This window comes from Sebastes fasciatus, chromosome 14 (assembly GCF_043250625.1).
Source record: "Sebastes fasciatus isolate fSebFas1 chromosome 14, fSebFas1.pri, whole genome shotgun sequence".
NCBI lineage: Eukaryota > Metazoa > Chordata > Actinopteri > Perciformes > Sebastidae > Sebastes > Sebastes fasciatus.
Genome location: NC_133808.1, coordinates 32,801,903 through 32,821,083, shown reverse-complemented (window position 1 = coordinate 32,821,083; position 19,181 = coordinate 32,801,903). Strand labels below are relative to the sequence as shown.

The window sequence follows — 19,181 nt, the reverse complement described above, 5'->3', positions numbered from 1 at the left end:
ACCGTCATTCAGTCTGATTTTCAAAAACTGGTGTTACTTTTTAGAGCTAAAACTTTATTTTATATCCTCGTGGTGATCCGAAAAATGATTTTCCATTTGCTGTCTCTTCCCAGACACCCCAGCTCCTCCATCAACGCCTCGCATCAAAGACACAACCAAGCACAGCATCAGCTTGACCTGGACCAGGCCCATGTACGACGGCGGCTCAGACGTCAGCGGCTACGTGGTGGAGATCCTGGAGGAGGGCACCGAGCAGTGGTACCGCGTCACCGCCAAAGCCCTCAAGACCAACGAGTACGTGGCCGCCGGCCTGGCATCCAATAAGACGTACAGGTTCAGGGTCGCCGCCATCAATAGCAAAGGCACCGGAGAGTTCAGCGAACCGAGTGCCGAGGTCGAGCCGCTGGAGAGAATCGGTGAGTTGGTGAAGATTTCCATGTCAGAAAATAATACAGTAATTACCCCAATCCAGGTCTCACTTAAAAGTTTATACTTTTTTCTGTCATGTAAAATGTAGACGTAGATTACCGCTAATTTGGCGATTTAGATTACGATGGGAAATAAATTGTGTTTTCCAAACAAAGTTCTTTCTCTTATCAGCGTCATGTTCCAGCTTGTTTCACGGCATGACTCTCCCCTTTACTATTCTCCACCCGTTCAGAAATGCCCGACCTGGAGCTGGCCGAAGACCTGAAGAAGACGGTGTGTCTGCGCGCTGGAGGAACCCTGCGTCTGGTCGTATTCGTCACTGGCCGGCCAGCGCCAGTCGTGGCCTGGAGGAAGACGGGAGTGGAGCTGCAGAGCCGCGGCTACATCGAGACCACCGATAGCTACACCTCACTGATGGTGGAGAAGGTCAACCGCTACGACTCCGGAAAATATGTTGTGGAGGCAGAGAACCCATCTGGCAAGAAGACTTCCACCATCCTGGTTAAAGTCTATGGTATGTCATCCCAGGTCTCATATTCACCAGCTTTAGTTCGGTTCTTCTTGTAAAAACTAATATCTCCTCTTCCTCTACTCGTCTCTCTCCTGCAGACACTCCTGGTCCTCCAAGTTCTGTGAACGTGAAGGACTACACCAAGGAGTCCGTTGTGATCACCTGGGACGTCCCGAGCATCGACGGTGGCGCTCATGTCAGCAACTACATCATAGAGAAGCGCGACGCCAACATGAAGTCATACAAGACCGTCACCACCGAGTGCAGGAAGACCCTGTTCAGGATCACCGGTCTGGAGCAGGGAATGCACTACTTCTTCAGAGTCCTGCCGGAGAACATCTACGGCGTCGGCGAGGGCTGCGAGACATCCGAGGCCGTGCTGGTGTGCGAGGTACCGTCGGTGCCTCTGGACCTCCAGGTCGTCGACGTCACCAAGGCGTCTGCCACGCTGCACTGGGAGAAGCCGGTACACGACGGCGGCAGCAGGCTGACGGGCTACGTCATCGAGGCCTGCAAGGCGGGCACGGACAGGTGGAGTACCGTGGCAACGGTCAAGGCCTCGGTGTCCCAGCACACCATCCAGTCTCTGACGGAGAACGACCAGTACCTGTTCAGGGTCCGAGCCACCAACAGCAGGGGAGCTAGCGAGCCGATGGACACCGTCACACCTGTCGCCATCCAGGACATCAAAGGTAAGACGACATCATGACACATCAGAAAAGTCAGAAAAGCTTCACAGAAATCACTCAAATATAATGAACATCACTTCCTGTGTGTTCCAGTGATGCCCAAGATCGACATGAGCAACATCCCTCAGAAGATCGTCCACGTGCACCGCGGCAAACCCATCGACCTCAACATCCCCATCAAGGCCAAACCGCAGCCCGTCTGCTCCTGGTTCTTCTGCGGCGTCAAACTGAAGGACAGCCTGGACCGCATCAAGATTGACAGCAACGGGAAGTTCACCCACCTCGTGATCCGCGAGACCACCATCAACGACACTGGAAGCTACAGGCTCGAGGTGAAGAACGCCGTTGGCACGGCGGCCGAGATCATCAAGGTCATCATCCTTGGTAAGGAGACTTCCTGCAGGTTATACACGGATAAGTTGTTGCCTGTTGACGTGCAATTTGTCTGATTGGAGACCCAAAAATGTCGGAACCGATCAGATTATTTACAAACCAGTCGTCTTCTTGTGTCCATCCAGACAAACCCGGCGTCCCGGTGGGTCCAGTGAAAATCGAGGAGAATGACGGCGTGTCCGTGACGATCAGCTGGGAACCTCCAGAGAAGGACGGCGGCGCCAACGTCAGCGGCTACGTGGTGGAGCAGCGCGATGCCCACCGGCCCGGTTGGATCACTGTCTCCGAGTCGGTGACCCGACCCTGCTTCAAGTTCACCAGACTCTCCGAGGGAACCGAGTACGTGTTCCGCGTTGCCGCCATGAATCGCTTCGGCGTTGGCGGCTTCCTGCAGTCTGAGGTGGTGGAGTGCAAGAGTGCTAAGAGTGAGTTCTCTTCCCGACTTCCTGTTCTCTATATGGTTATTTATCTGTGTGCTTCATGAGGCAACAAACACTTCTGTCTCACTAGTCCAGCCAAAATCTAAATAAATGAATAAATTACTGGATGAACAAATTAATATGCTATTAAAATGTACCAAAAATAACAAATAAATAGATTTAAAAATGTATTTTAAATGAATACAAAATAAATGCATAAATAAATAAATAAATTTAAGTTACTAAAATAAATAGATAAGTAAATTACTCGAAAAACAAAATAATAAACCATTAAATGTACCAAAAATAATGAATAAATTAATTTAAAAATAGTAAGTTAATATAAAGAAATAAAGAAATAAATTTAAGTTAATAAAGAAAATGAATAAATTACTTATTATGGCATTAAATCTACCAAAAATAATGAGTACTTTTTAAAAGAAATTTTAAATGAATACAAAATAAATGCAAAAATGAATAAATAAATTTCCGTTATTATAAATAAATAAATACATTTAAGTTATTTAATAAAAAATTTATAAATTACTCGATAAATTATTATGCCATTAAATGTCCGAAAAATAATGAATACATTTTAAAAGATATTTTAAATGAATAAAAAAATAAATGCAATAATAAAGAAATTAATTTAAGTTAATACAAATGAATAAATTAATAAATTACTGGATAAATAAATTATTATCCCATTAAATGTAACAAAATTAAATGAATAAATTTAAGTGAATAAAGTAAATACATTTAAGTTAATACAAATAAATTAATAAATAAAAAGGAAAATTAAATAGAAGAGTAGATAAATAGGGGAATTAATACAAAGTTAAATAAATCAAGAGGTAAATTAGAACAGAAATATCAATTTATGTCACATTTTATCAATTAATTAATGCCTACATTTATTTTTAATAATACTTTTGGTAAATTGAATGGTGTATTAAGTAATTTATCGAGTAATTTATTTATTTCATTTTCATCCATACTTTTGGTGCCATGCATTTATGATGCTCACTGAGGAGAACATCCTTCCTTCATCTCCCTTTGCTTCTACCTTTGTGTTCATACTTCCCATCTTCCATCTATCAGTGAATTATTGTGACTTTAAGACCAAATTATTATTAAAGAATTACTGCGATAAAGTAAAAAAAAGAAAGGCTTGATACATGTACAGAGAAGGCTCATATTTAATCAATAAGCTCCAGCGATGCAGAGGTTCAGTGAATCCCTGTTATCATCTGCCCTTCTGTCATTCTAATGAATCTATCTGTTGTTTCCTGTGTAGCCATCCCTGGACCTCCAAGCACGCCAGAGTTGCTCGATGTCACCCACGAGGGCATGACCCTGACCTGGCAACCGCCCGAGGACAACGGTGGCTCCACCATCGCCGGCTACATCATCGAACGTAAGGAGGCGCGCTCTGACAGGTGGATGAGGATCAACAAGAACCCCGTCACCATGACCAGGTACCGCTCCTCTGGCCTGATCGAGGGCCTGGAGTACGAACACCGCGTCACCGCCATCAACTCCAGAGGAGCTGGCAAACCAAGCGAGAGCTCCGCCATCACCGTTGCCATGGATCCCATCGGTATGCGTTGCACAGAAAAGCCTCACCACCTATTTTGAATTAGAGTCAGTGTATTTACCAGAAGTGTCTTTGTGTTGTTGAACAGAACCTCCGGGTCCTCCGGTTGAGCCCCGCATCACCGACACCACCAGGAGTTCGGTCTCTCTGGCCTGGCTGCCACCTGAAGAGGAGGGTGGTTCTGTCATCACCGGTTACTTCATCGAGATGCAGAAAGTGGACCAGGTGGAATGGACGCTGTGCAACACCACGCCGACCAAGATGAGCGAGTACACCCTCACCCACATGCCCCAGGGCGCCGAGTACAAGTTCAGGGTCATCGCCTGCAACGCTGGTGGCTCCGGAGAGCCCGCTGAGATTCCTGGAGTGGTTAAAGTCCAGGAAATGCTTGGTATATAATTTAAAAACATCACGCTTTTACCAACTGATTTAAAATGCATTTTCTTTTTTATTTCCCAAATTTAACTGACAAATCTGTGTCTTCTTCAGGTTACCCCGACTACGAGCTCGATCGCAAATACGAGGAGGGCTACGTGGTGCGGCAGGGCGGAGTCGTCTGTCTGTCCGTGCCCATCAAGGGTAAACCCATCCCGACATGCAAGTGGACCAAGGACGGCCGTGACATCTCCCACCGGGCCATGATCGCCACCTACGATGACATCACCGAGCTGGTCATCAAAGAGGCGCACAAAGACGACACCGGCACCTACGACCTGGTGCTGGAGAACAAATGCGGCAGGAAGGCCGTGTACATCAAGGTGAGCGGCTCATCTTGCAGATAACTAGGGATGCACCGGAACCAGTATCGGGTATCAGTATCAGTACTCGCGCGCGCGTTAGGCTCCTTGGTCCATGTTTCAAGACGGGTCGGGTGGGTTGCCGACATCGCAACTGACCCCTGGCGCCTATTACGTGGTCTGCGGCACGACGCGGTTGGGGCGCACTGAGGACAGTCCGCCCCGGTCAACAGTCGCACCGGGAGCAGGGAGACCTTTGTCCACGGTGCGGCAAGGTCTGGGCGGGGAGCGCTGTAAAGCTGCGGCCACGAGCCACCTTCTCCCCGAGCCTTTCCAAGCCGACCTAGAGCCGGTCGCGGCGCACCGCCTCGTATGCGGGACTCCCCCTCCTGCCATGTGTCGCTCACACCCTCCAGCTGGCTGTTAACGAGGGTTTTTTGGCACAGAGAAGTACTCGTATCGGTACTTGGTATCGGCGAGTACCCAAATGTAAGTACTTGTACTCGGTCTGAAAAAAGGTGGTATTGGTGCATCCCTACAGATAACTGTACTTCAGTACCAGGAGTAAAATTGGGCGGCAGTGCAGCGTTGGCACTGTTGCATCACAGCGAGAAGATCTCGGGTTTGATCCCCGGTCTGGGCAGGGCCTTTCTGTGTGGAGTTTGCATGATCTCTCAGTGGTTGCGTGGGTTTGCTCCGGGTTCTCCGGTTTCCTCCCACCACCAAAACATGATCCCCTCCCACGCTGTGAGTGGGGGGGGTTTACGTCTGGCGTAAAACCTAAACCAAATCAAATATGCGGATCGTAAAATCAGATCTCAGATGATCCGACGTGGCGACCCCTAACGGCAGCAGCCGAACAACAGTAACAGAAGTCAAATTCAAAAATACGATTGGGTAGAACTTAGCTTTCTATATACCTGTCCCCTCCAGGTGAAGGTGATCGGTCGCCCTGACATCCCAGAAGGCCCTCTGGAGTTTGACGACATTCAGGCCAGATCGGTCCGGGTCAGCTGGAGGCCACCGTCAGATGATGGCGGCGCCGACATTCTGGGATACATTGTGGAAAGGCGCGAGGTACCCAAGGCCGCCTGGTGCACAGTTGACTCCCGTGTTACCGAGACCTCTCTGGTGGTGAAGGGCCTGAAGGAGAATGTGCAGTACCACTTCAAGATTTCCGCCGAGAACCAGTTCGGCGTCAGCAGATCTCTCAAGTCTGACGAGGCCGTCACGCCGAAAACACCTCTTTGTGAGTTCTCAAATGTCCGATCCCAACTGATGTTTGTTAAAAGTTGCATTGTGTATATGTTGTCTAACAACTTGCTTTACCTCCAGGCGTACCAGAGCCTCCCAGCAATCCACCAGAGATCATGGACGTGACCAAGACCGTGGTGTCTCTGTCCTGGGCCCGGCCCCGGGACGACGGAGGCTCCCGCGTCACAGGTTACTTCGTGGAAAGGAGGGAGGTGTCGACGGAGAAGTGGGTCCGACACAACAAGACCCACATCACCACCACCATGTACAACGTCAGCGGTCTCATCCCCGACGCAGAGTACATGTTCAGGGTGGTGGCTCAGAACGAAGTCGGGCAGAGCGAGCCTGGTCCCGCTTCAGAGTCCGTGGTCTGCAAAGATCCATTCGGTGAGTTAACGTTACACGATGCCTATTTCTGCATGAATACATCGATAGGACTACGTAGTAGGAAAGACATTGAAAAACAAGATAGAAATATAGAGATTCAACAACAACAACACTCTGAGTGGCGGCGGTGGTGGTGCCCAAAAAAAGAGTAACCCGCGACTACCAATATTTGTAAGCAACTTTTCAGGAAAACAAGCCCAAAGTCGCTCATAATAAGCGGATTTGGCAACTCTGAAGCCAACACGAACCATCAGAAGTCGCGAGCAGTCGAGACCTTCGACACTTTCCGATACCTGCATTAAAGATGACCAACTATCGGACAGCCGATCATTCATTTACAACCAAATCTGTTGCATTTGTAGCGCCCCCTAGTGGTCGATTTGAATGAAACTTTCAGGGTATGTTTCAGGTGCAAGTTTTGTGATGCTTGGTCCAACGGTTGTGGAGTTAGTTCTACTGATATGCTGAGCCACGCTCTTTTAAAGTTCAATAAGTCAGTGTCTTCAAAATGGAATGAGATATCAACAAGCTTTGTATAACTTTGTTAAGTTTAGTCCAATAACGATCCACAGAAAATTTGGTCGGACTTCAGTAGTTCGAAAGGCTTTTTTGTAGAGTGAATGGAGATGGACGTTTGTACCAGGTTTTGTGTAGATCGGACTTAACGTGTAGGAGTTATGACTTCTAAAATGTAGACATGTAGTTATAGAGCCCCCATACGGTCGATTGGGGTCATATTTGTAGAGCATTTGCACAAAACTTCCAATCATTGGTGAAAATTTAACGATATAGCATCTCACAAGAATTGCACAAAGATTTCTGGAGAACGAATTGGGTTTTGCGTCTCTTCGGGGCTTGAATCTTTAACTAAGTAAAACCTGAAGGGGTTTTTGCATCGCTTCTACAATACTTATCTCCTCCTTGTCTTTGTCTCCTTACAGACAAACCCAGCCAACCAGGAGAGATCGACATCATCTCCATCACCAAAGACTGCATCACCATCCACTGGCTCCGGCCGGAGCACGACGGCGGCAAGGAGATCCTGGGCTACTGGATTGAGTTCAGGCAGTCCGGAGAGAGCGCCTGGAAGAAGTGCAACAAGGAGCGCTCCAAGGATCGCCAGTTCACCATGGGCGGCTTGATGGAGGCCACCGAGTACGAGTTCAGAATCTTTGCCGAGAACGAGACCGGACTCAGCCGACCTCGCCGCACGCCCATGGGCATCAAGACCAAGCTGAGCGGTGAGCTGCTGCTGCAGAACTCAGATCACATCAAACAGAAGTCACGGAGGCATTAATGGGATATTTATTCATATTTATATCAGTTGAATCAGTGGATTCGTTCACAGCAGCGAAATAAATCTCACAGCTAATTAGTAGAGGTGTCACGATTCTCCAAAGACTTTTTGATTTAAACATGACATTGTTAGACAATGGAGTCTTGATTGGTAAAGATCAACAGATCATTGATTTTATGCCCTGACAACTGTCATTACACTTAAATTCTAATTTAAAAAGACATGGTACATGTACCACACTAAGGCCATATGGTCAAACTTAGATGATTTATTTAATATGTATCAGGATTGCAAGAATGTTACACACATTTCAAAGCAAAAAGCAGAAAAAATGTAGATTTAAATCCAACTTTGCTGATGTTCCTGCAGTTGGTGAGACTCCAGCTTTGAAGGAGGAGATCGAAGACGTGACCACCAAGCTCGGCGAGTCCGGCACTCTGACCTGCGGCATCATCGGCAGACCTCTGCCTGAGATCAAGTGGTACCGCTACGGCAAGGAGCTGATCCAGAGCCGCAAGTACAAGATGAGCTCAGATGGCCGCAACCACTCGCTCAGCATCCTAACGGACGAGCAGGAGGACGAGGGCCTGTACACCTGCCGGGCCATCAACGAAGCTGGAGAGATCGAGACCAGTGGCAAATTGCGCCTGCAGGCGGCACCACAGTTCCACCCCGGCTTCCCTCTGAAGGAGAAGTACTTCGCCGGGGCTGGTACCAGCCTCCGCCTCCACGTCGTCTACATCGGACGCCCCATCCCCCAGATCATGTGGTTCTACGACAAGAAGCCTCTGAACGCGTCCGAGAACGTTATCATTGAAAACACCGAAAGCTACACCCACCTCGTGGTGAGGAACGTCCAGAGGAAGTCCAACGCCGGCCGCTACAAGGTGCAGCTCAGCAACGTGTACGGAACTATTGACAAGTCGCTCCGTGTTGAAATCCAAGGTAACACCAACGAAGCAGCACCAAACTCTAGAAGTATTAAACAATATAGCCTTCTAGACATCTATATTATCGTTAAAATTCAAATGAAAGTCAATAATAACTCCTGCAAACACTACAATTAATGGACAAGATGCCCCTCGGGGCATACTTGAATATTGAATAAGAAACGTGCAGTTTGTAATTTAGATCTGATTAGGCGTGTCATATTTAAAGGCGATGTGTGAGTTCTAAATATTTGTAGTTAATATCAGTATTTTTTGTTTTGTCCAGATAAACCATGCATCCCTGAGGGCCCTGTTGTGGTCGATGGCCTGCTGAAGAGCTCAGTTATCATCAGCTGGAAGGCTCCCAAGGATGACGGCGGCTCCATGATAAGCAACTACATTGTGGAGAAACGTGAGGCCAAAGAAGGCGAGCAGTGGCACCTGGTGTCGTCCTCCATTTCCGGCACCACCTGCCGGGTCCCCAACCTGATTGAGAGCGCCGGCTACTACTTCAGAGTCTCTGCCCAGAACCAATACGGAGTCAGCGAGTCTCTGGAGATCCCATCGGTGGTAATCGTTAAGAGTCCATTTGGTAAGTTCATACATATTTTGTTTGCCAGTTCTGTGGGTACATTGCATTGACTAACTTTACAGATATGTAACATCCCCTGTTTTATTTCTCAGAAAAACCCGGCATCCCACAACAGCCCTTCATCATCAGCTCCACCAAGGACTCCTGCGTTGTCTGCTGGAAGCCTCCGAGCAGCGACGGCGGAGCTAAAATCTCCAGCTACTACCTGGAGAAACGCGAGAAGAAGCAGAACAAGTGGATGTCGGTCACCTCTAAGAAGATGGTGGAGACCAGCTTCGAGGTCAGAGGCTTGATCGAGGGCTTCGAGTACGAGTTCCGTGTCAAGTGTGAGAACATGGGCGGCGAGAGCGACTGGAGCGAGATCTCAGCGCCCATCGTCCCCAAGTCGGACCAGGCTCCTCGTGCTCCGGCGTTCAGGGAGGAGATCAGGGACATGACCGTCAAATACCACGCCAATGCCACCCTTGTCACCAAGGTACTTTTATTTAAACTACAGTGCATTTTGCTGTCAATAATTAACATGCTGTGTTGATATAAAGGAAAGGTCTAGATCAGTGGGGGTCTGTGAAAAGTTTTCGGATTCTTTCCTTTAAATATTTTTTTCTTATAATAACGAGTATAACAAGCATGAAAAGTCCTCTAAACGTGGGAGGGTCAAACAAACACAGGACTTTTTCCGCAAGGTTGTTAAAGGATGAGAACATCAACATCACTTTCATTCAGTCTAGTCCATTAGGTCTATGTTTTGAGTTATTTTTTTTTAGGGATTATTTAATTTGGTTATTTTTCCTATGACCAGGTGGTGGGACATCCCAAACCTTTGGTTAAATGGTACCGCAGTGGAAAGGAGATCGAGGCAGATGGAACCAAGATCAAGGCCCTGGAGTTCAAGGGAGGCTACTATCAGCTGGTCATCACTGCCGCTGATGAGACCGATGCCACAGTTTACCAAGTCAGAGCAACCAACTCCTCAGGATCCATCTCTACAACAGCCAACCTGGAGGTTGAAGGTAATGATATAATTTGGGATTTGCAAAAATAATTAATGTTTTCTATAATCCATAAAGCAATGTCCTCTGCAGGTGTAATTCCTTAGATGGAATATGTCTTAATGTAATGTTTTTTTTGGTTCCAGTTCCTGCTAAGATCCACCTGCCCAAGGAGCTCCAGGGAATGGGAGCAGTCCAAGCCGTCCGTGGTGATCACGTCACCATCAAGATCCCCATCTCTGGCAAGCCTGAGCCAGCAATAATTTGGCAGAAGGGTCAGGAGATCCTCTCCAACTCTCCTTATCACCAAGTCATCACCACCAGGTCTTTCACCTCCCTGGTGTTCCAGAAGGGAATGGAGAGGAAGGATACCGGCTACTACATTATTACCGCAAAGAACAGGTTCGGATCGGACAAGCAAACCATCGAGGTGAATGTGGCCGACACACCAGAAGCTCCAAAGGCACTGGCTGTCACCGACATTGCTCGGGACTCCATCACCTTGACCTGGGAACCGCCTGCCAGCGATGGTGGCAGTGACATCATTAACTACATTGTGGAGAAGTGTCCCACCACTGCTGACAGGTGGATCCGTGCTGGACACACCGCCGACTGCAGCATCACCATCATCAACATATTTGGAAAGACCAAATACCAGTTCCGCGTCATCGCCGAAAACCAGTTTGGCCTGAGCGCTCCTTCTGAGCCGACAGAGCCCATCACCACAAAGGAAGACAAGTCTGTGATTCGGAACTACGACGAGGAAGTGGACGAAACCAGAGAGGTCACTAAGGAGGAGGCTCTGTTCTACAAGGTGAAGGAGCTGTCCTCCAAGTACACCATCTCTGAGGAACTTGCTCGCTGCCAGTTCGGAGTAGTCCACCGCTGCACGGAGATTGCCACAAAGAAAACCTTCATGGCCAAGTTCATTAAGGTCAAAGGAACCGACCGTGAGTTGGTTCTCAGAGAAATTGAAGCCCTCAACGTAGCGAGGCACAAGAATATCATCTACCTTCACGAATACTTTGAAAGCATGGAGGAGATCATCCTGATCTTTGAATTCATGTCTGGAGTTGACATCTTCGAGCGCCTCGGCACCTGCAACTTTGAGCTTACGGAGCAGGAGATTGTCCGCTACCTGAGACAAGTCTGCTCTGCCCTCAAGTTCATGCACAGCCACAACTTCGGCCACTTTGACATCCGCCCAGACAACATTATCTACGCCACAAGGAGAAGCACCAACATAAAGATTATTGAGATGGGCCAGGCTAGGCTGCTGGTGCCAGGAGAAAACATCAGAATGCTGTTCTCAGCTCCGGAGTACTGCGCCCCGGAGATCCACCGTCACGACCTGATCACAACAGCCACCGATATGTGGTCTGTTGGTGTAATGGCCTACGTTTTGCTCAGTGGCCTTAATCCGTTTGGGGCAGAGTCCACTACGAAGATGATTGAGAACATTTCCAGCTGTGAGTACATCTTTGACAGTGAAGCATTTAAGGACATCAGCCTGGAGGCTATGGACTTTATCGACAGACTTCTTGTCAAAGACAGGAAGCTCCGTATGACAGCCCACGAGGCTCTGGAGCACCCGTGGCTCAAGATGAAGATTGAGAACGTCAGCACCAAGATCATTCGGACACTGAGACACAGACGGTACTACCAGACTCTAGTAAAGAGGGTAGATACTATCGTATCAGAAGCTCGTGTGGCCTATGGTGGCGGCTTCAAGAACCAGAGAGGATTGGCTGTGGGTAAAGTGAAGATCGGAACTGAGTACCATGGCATCCGCACTGGTCCAGTCATGCATGCCTCAGCTGAGGAAGGTGGCTATATCAGATTCACTTGTAGCATCGCCAACTATGACAAGAGCACCCAGGTGACATGGTACCATGGTAACCGTCAGCTCCACGCAAGCTCCAAGTATGAAATCACTTACAGCAACGGTTTTGCCAGCATCTACGTAAAAGACGTTGAAGAGAGTGACGATGGCGTGTACAGATGCAAGGTGGTGAGCGATGACGGCGAGGACAGTGCTTATGGAGAGCTCTTTGTTGAGACCATAAGGAGCATCAGAGAGTACTACGTCAGCCGCTCCATCAAGAAACTGAGGAGGAGAGTCGACAAGACTAAACTCCTGCAGAGGCCGCCAGAGTTCACTCTGCCTCTCTACAATCGTTCTGCCTACATTGGCGAAGATGTGCGCTTCGGTGTCACTATTACCGTGCACCCGGAGCCTCACGTGACATGGCTTAAGAATGGAGAGAAAATCAAGCCAGGTGAGGATGACAGCAAGTACACGTTCACCAGCGATAAGGGTCTGTACCAGTTGATGATCCACAACCTGAGTGTAGACGATGATGCAGAATACACCGTCATGGCCCACAACAAGTTTGGAGAAGACATCTGCCAGGCCCGTCTCACCGTGACACCTCATCCTGTAACAGAGGAAACTATGAGGCCCATGTTCAAACGTCTGCTGGCCAATGTCGACTGCGTTGAGGGACACAGCGTCCGCTTCGAGCTCCGCGTCTCAGGAATCCCAACTCCTACTCTGAAATGGCAGAAGGACGGTCATTCACTACAGTTTGGGCACAAGGTCGTTGTCATACAGGAGGACGTTGACTACCACGTCTTGCACATCAGAAATACTCTGATCGAGGACTCCGGCGTGTATAAGGTTACCGCAACCAACTCTGCCGGTTCTGTGAGCTGCCAGGCTACACTGAAGGTGGACCGCCTTACCTACACCAGGAGAGAGTACAAGAGTGAGGAAGAGAAGTACAGACACGTGCAGAAACAAATTGAAAAGACCAACAAGATGGCTCTGAAAATTGCTGCCACTGAGGAGCTCGTAGCTTTCAACCCCACAGCCCAGGATGCACTCAAATTTGCTGCAGAAATGTACAAGCCGGCAGTGAGCACCAAGAACATTGAGGGCGAGTTCGACATCAGAGTGGAGAAGTCCGAGACTAAGAAGCTGGAAGAGGAGAGGAGGATCTTCATGCCTTATGAGATCCCTGAGCCTGTAGCTCACGATCCCAGAGTTCTGGATGAGGACAAAGCCATCAAAAAGTTTGTGCCTCTCTCCGACATGAAGTGGTACAGGAAGCTGAGAGACCAGTACGAGATTCCAGAGAGGAGGGAGAGGATTGTGCAGAAGAGGCAGAGGCGTATTCGCCTGTCCAGGTGGGAGCAGTTCTATGTCATGCCCCTCCCTAGAATCACCGACCAGTACAGGCCAAGATGGCGTATTCCAAAACTCACTCTGGATGACTTGGAGACTGTCAGGCCCGCCCGCCGTTCACCTTCTCCCGAATCCGAGGTGTCCTTCAGATCCAGAAGGAGATCTCTGGGAGATCTCAGTGATGAGGAGCTGATGATGCCGGTGGACGACTACCTGTCCACGAGGAGAACAGAGGAGGAGAAAATGATGCTGGAGGATGAACTGGAGCTCGGCTTTTCTGCCTCTCCTACCCGCAGCCCGGTCCGCATTGAGCGGCGTGCCGTGGAAGTTGAAGAGAGGAGGCAGGAGGCCAGGCACGAGGCTGTTGAGGTTAGCGAGACAAAGAAGAAACGCACTGTTTCTCAGTATATGAGGAGGAGAAGGTCGCTGTCGCCCACCTACATCGAGCTCATGCGTCCAGTCTCAGAGCTGATCAGACCGTCACGGGCCAGGCTTTCAGTGGAAGTAGAGGGAGAGGTTGTGATGAGGAGGTCCCCCACCCCTGAGAGGACCCGTCCCCGCTCTCCCAGCCCCGTCAGGTCCATTGAAAGGTCATCCCGCTCCTCCTCCAGGTTTGAGCGGTCTGCCCGCTTTGACATCATGTCCCGCTATGAGGCCAGAAAGGCCGCTCTGAAGTCCGAGAGGAAATATCAGACGGTTAGCCAGACGCCTTTCAGTCTGGACCACGCTCCCCGTGTGACTGTCAGGATGCGATCTCATCGCATACCAATCGGCCAAGACACCAAATTCACCCTGAACATCCAAACCAAGCCAGAGGCCGACTTCTCGTGGTTCCACAATGGAAGTGCAATCTCTGAAAGCAGCGAGAAATACATCTTCACCAACATGAGTGGTGTTTTGTCCATCGCTATTCTGGACTGCCAGGAAGAGGACAGCGGCACATACCGCTGCGTATGCTCCAACGCCAAGGGAGAAGCTTCCGACTACGCCACCCTTGATGTGTCAGGTGGCGGCTACACCACCTTCTCCTCTCGCCGCAGGGATGAGGAAGCTCCCAAAGGACGCGTACCTGAAGTCAACCGAATTGACCACTATCACACATCCCACTTCAAAGCTGGCTATGCTTCCGAGAGCCACTTCGAGGTGGAAGAGAGCAAGTCTAAGTTCACCGAGACACGTAAAAGGTATGCTGCCTCCTCGGAAAGGTACTCCTCTGCTGAGAGGTATGATTCATCCATCAAGTATGCCTCTGCTGAATACCTGTCATCGGATTCCTCCTACTCGTCGGAAAAGTTTTCTCTGACTGGGAAACGCAGCACGTCTGAATCTAAACTGAAGTCATCTTCTGCTGCGGTTGAGGAGGAAGTGTCTGTCCTCAAGGTGAAGCCTTCCCTTCCCGCCAGATTCCTCACCAAGCCCCAGTCTGTGACCATTGCAGAGGGCGAGACGGCCAGATTCTACTGTGACATCGACGGCGAGCCTGCACCAACTGTAACGTGGATGCACGAGAGCAGAACCATCGTCTCATCTCACCGCGTCCAGGTCACCACCACTCAGTACAAGTCCAGCATGGAGATCTCCTCTGTGACGTTCTCCGATGAGGGCAGTTACACGGTGGTGGTAGAGAACTCAGCAGGCAGGCAGGAGGCCCACTTCACCTTGACCATCCGCAGACCAGCTCCCAAAGAGGAGGTCAAGGCCGTCAAATCCCCTGAACCGTCTGTAAAGTCACCCACTCCCAGCGTCAAATCACCAGAGCCTTCAGTCACATCACCTGCTCCTTCCATAACTTCCCCCGTCCCCAGCGTCAAGTCCCCTGAGCCTTCAGTTAAATCACCAGCTCCAAGCGTAACGTCTCCAACGCCGAGTGTCAAGTCTCCTGAGCCAAGCGTAACGTCTCCAACGCCGAGTGTCAAGTCTCCTGAACCAAGCGTAACATCTCCTGCTCCGAGTGTGAAGTCACCCGAACCCGAAGGAGTTAAGTCACCAAGGGGTATAAAATCTCCTGAACCCAGACTCAAGTCACCACCACCAGTCAAGTCTCCAGAGAGAGTGAAGTCACCTGAACCTGAAGCAAAATCACCTCTGGGTGTCAAATCTCCAGAACCTGCAGGGATCAAAACACCGAAAGGTGTCAAATCTCCCGAACCTGCAGGAATCAAATCACCAACAGGCGTCAAATCTCCCGAACCTGCAGGAATCAAATCACCAACAGGCGTCAAATCTCCCGAACCTGCAGGAATCAAATCACCAAAAGGCGTCAAGTCTCCAGAACCTGCAGGAATCAAATCACCAAAAGGCATCAAGTCGCCAGAGCCTTCAGGCATCAAATCACCAAGGGCCTTGAAGTCCCCAGAGCCCGAGGGAATCAAATCACCTCCGAGGATGAAATCTCCTCCTCCCATCATGTCCCCCAAAAGGGTTGCGTCTCCACCCACCGTAAAATCGCCAATCCCGAAACCTCCCAAGGTCCTGAGCCAGCTAACGGCTGAGGCCAGAGAGGGCTCGGTGAGGATGTCCTGTTCCTGCGAGAGCAGCGTCAGGGAGGTGGCATGGTACGTCAACGGGAGGCGGCTTTCACGGAGCAGCCGCTTTGAGATGCACTACTCTGAGGGCTCCTGCAGCCTTCTGATCCACGAGTTGGCGGATGGTGATCAGGGAGAGTACACTTGTGAGATGACTTCAGAGGGAGGGATGTCCAAATCCTCCTTCTCCTTCAGTGGACAGGCGTTCCAGTCCATACGCATGAAGATCACAGCCTACCGTGAGCAGCAAGTGGCACTGAAAGGTATCCAAACAGATTTAGTCCCTTGCACCACACGTCCATATTTTTCGTTAGAAATTGTTGCACGTTTATAAATAAATACGACCTCACGTTGTGTTAGTCGCGCTTACACACCGACTCTGAAACATCGGTCCGTCATTAAAGTTTTCAGAACAGGTTTAATTTTCTACCTTTAGCCTTAAAGGGACTGTTTGTAAGAATCATAAATGTCTTGTTAACTGCATCACCTGTGGCCGTTAAGTCAACTAAAGTCAGACGGGCTTCACTAGATACAACCAAGAAGTTTTGGTGCTTCACTGTAGTTTGTGTTGGAGTCTGAGTCTGAACAGCGTAGACACACGCGAGACGATGAGACACCGACCAGCAATGATTTATACGTGTAAGAAGTTACAAACAGGAACTTTAACTTCAGTCATTCTGAAGACTTACATATTTACCATCTCCGTCTCTACCAGGATCAGGATCCATGGCGACAGGATCAGGATCCATGGCGATGAGTCACAAGGAGTCGTCGTCGTCAACCATGAGCTCGTCCATGATGATGAAGAAAGAAATGCACACGATGGAGGAGTCGTCGTCCTCTTTCTCTTCCTCCGCCGCCCAGCAAGCAATGATGTCGTCCATGATGGAGTCCAGCTCTATGAGCAGCATGGCGGCCGAGATGAAGTTCGAGACCATGTCCATGTCCAGCATGTCTTCCATGGCGTCCGAGACGTACGCCATGAGCTCCAGCAGCTCCTCCCACATGATGGAGGGATCCTCGTTCAGGGCGATCGGTAAGATTGACGACGATTGAATGAACCAACGCTGTTCTTGTTGGTGTTTTACCAGTAGCTCTGCTTTAGCTTCATCACTTCCTCTCTAATGTTCTGTATAATATATAGTACAGTAAAACTTAGATTTACCAACTCAGTCCAAGGAGGGTCGCTGGTCTACCGCCTGTTTGGGGTACCTACCTGTTCTTGGGGCGGCAGTCCGTGGGGGACTTGGCTGGGGACCGGAGGGTCGCCGGTTCAAGTCCCCCTACTGACCAAGTACTGTTGAGGTGCCCTTGAGCAAGGCACCGAACCCCCAAATAACTGCTCTAGGGGCGCCATACTATGATTGACCCTGCGCTGTGACCCCTCCGAAAACGCATGCTATCGCTTGAAGTTAGCAACACTACGCTTGCTCTCCTGCATTCCTTACTTGCTGTTGACAAACGTGGTTTTCCAGGTTCTGCTCCGAGGATCGAGGCTCTGCCGGAGGACATCAGCATCGAGCCGGGAAAAGTCCTGACGGTCACCTGCGCCTTTTCCGGCGACGCCAAACAAATCCAGTGGTCCCGCAGCGGCCGAACCATCGAGGTGACCGCCGGCGGACGCTTCCACATCGAGACCACGGAGGACCTGACCACCCTCATCATCACCGGGGTGAAGGAGGAAGACGCCGGAACCTACACCCTGAGGCTGTCCAACGAGCTCGGATCCGACACGGCGACCGTTCACATCAGCATTCGATCAGCGTAAAAAGCAAAATAATCTAATACCCAATCTTCCCCTTTTCCCTACTTCCTTCCTTTTTATTTATTAATTGAAATACGTTTTAAAGATCTGGATTCTTGTAAATATGAACTATTTTTGTACCAATCTTGACATTAATTTATGCCAAACTAGACTCAAAGTCTAAAGTTGTTATAAAATGTGCCATATTGGATGACTTTTAGGATTTTTGATCCATTTTTCTGTGACATGTACATAATGTATATAGCCGAATTTAACGGTTATGGGGAAATGTATGCATTGTTATTTATGACAATAATATTAACTGAAACAAAGTGAAACTGAAAGAGGTTTAACAGGCGAAAGTTCCGGTAGGAACGAATACCCTGTTAGACCGAGAAACTAAACAATGTGCCTCAACAATAAGTTGAAGTCTTAAGATTGCCTCAGCAGGTAGAGAGGCTCCCTGTTGACGTTAACTCAATCAGACACAGAACGAGGAAAGCACTGCGGTGCTGTTGCATTGGAACACGAGCGCGAGATCCTGAGTGCTGTTTGCATATACCCTCATGTAAGCAGGACGACTGGACCTCGCGCTCTGACCGATTATGTCATACCCGCCATTTTGATGACATGCTCACAGTGCGAGCGGCCTGCACTCCCTGAGCTTTTTGTTTTTGTGCTCTGCTTCTGGCAAACCGACCGCCGGCGCGGTTGCTCTCCAGTCGTACCATCAACCTGGCCAATCACGTAAAAAAAAGAGTCCGTCCGGCGCTTGTTTGCAGAGGCAGAGCTGTCTCTCGGAGGTCTGCAGCGTGTTTGTGTTGTGTGTTAGTTTTTAGGAAGTCAGTCAAGCTGGGCGCCGCCGCCGCCGAGTAGACGCAACGCAGCCGGAACAAACAACCAACCAACCGCCGCTGTGCTCGAACGAGGACGGAAAAGAAGCGAGGTCCCGCGTGGCGGCGCCCCGCACTCTGGTTTGATTGAAGTTAGAGTTGTAGCGTTGACTATTTTTCGCAGCCTCCTTGAGTTTTTCTCCAATTATTGATTTAATAAAGCATGATTATCAGCACTACGACGTCTCGGCTCTGGTTCTTTGTGTCTGTTTATTACGCATGCTTCTATTTTTAAATGGAAAATCACAGGAAGTTTACCATCGAATTTAAACATTCTCATATTTTAGGCATCATTTCAGCCGGACTCATTTGGGATCGCCAACAAACGACTATATTTGGGGAGATTGAGTCAACTGAACGGATTGGACCTTTCCTCTGGTGGTTGCCTCACAGTTAAGACTAGTTCATAAATAGACTTACAGACCAAACAGGTTCTTAAATAGCATTCAAACTAAAAAGTAATGAATTAAAGACAACAGCGGTCAAGTCACAGCTAATAGACCCTTCAAGTGATGACGTCATGATGAGGTCACGGCGTTAGCTGGAGGCTAACGCTAGCAGTGGGCTAAAGCTCCACATCTAAATGTCCTCTTGCTGTGTTGTTGGCTG

At 49.2% G+C, this 19,181-nt stretch overlaps 1 protein-coding gene across 4 annotated transcripts in view; it reads left to right on the top strand.

The window, feature by feature from the left end:
* The window catches only part of ttn.2 (titin, tandem duplicate 2), a 235,068-nt gene extending 216,317 nt beyond the window's left edge, over nucleotides 1-18,751 (top strand). For all 4 annotated transcript variants that reach the window (XM_074657997.1, XM_074658000.1, XM_074657999.1 and 1 more), the window contains 18 exons: nucleotides 114-416; nucleotides 662-943; nucleotides 1,039-1,632; nucleotides 1,723-2,013; nucleotides 2,148-2,447; nucleotides 3,739-4,041; nucleotides 4,127-4,429; nucleotides 4,528-4,796; nucleotides 5,709-6,024; nucleotides 6,111-6,416; nucleotides 7,358-7,657; nucleotides 8,083-8,658; nucleotides 8,929-9,234; nucleotides 9,327-9,709; nucleotides 10,034-10,244; nucleotides 10,370-16,198; nucleotides 16,651-16,971; nucleotides 17,411-18,751. In XM_074657997.1, the coding sequence (XP_074514098.1) occupies nucleotides 114-416; nucleotides 662-943; nucleotides 1,039-1,632; nucleotides 1,723-2,013; nucleotides 2,148-2,447; nucleotides 3,739-4,041; nucleotides 4,127-4,429; nucleotides 4,528-4,796; nucleotides 5,709-6,024; nucleotides 6,111-6,416; nucleotides 7,358-7,657; nucleotides 8,083-8,658; nucleotides 8,929-9,234; nucleotides 9,327-9,709; nucleotides 10,034-10,244; nucleotides 10,370-16,198; nucleotides 16,651-16,971; nucleotides 17,411-17,703 (11,486 nt within the window). In that variant the 3' untranslated portion in view covers nucleotides 17,704-18,751. The remainder of the gene's footprint in view (nucleotides 1-113; nucleotides 417-661; nucleotides 944-1,038; nucleotides 1,633-1,722; nucleotides 2,014-2,147; nucleotides 2,448-3,738; nucleotides 4,042-4,126; nucleotides 4,430-4,527; nucleotides 4,797-5,708; nucleotides 6,025-6,110; nucleotides 6,417-7,357; nucleotides 7,658-8,082; nucleotides 8,659-8,928; nucleotides 9,235-9,326; nucleotides 9,710-10,033; nucleotides 10,245-10,369; nucleotides 16,199-16,650; nucleotides 16,972-17,410) is intronic.
* The last annotated feature ends 430 nt before the right edge of the window (nucleotides 18,752-19,181 follow it).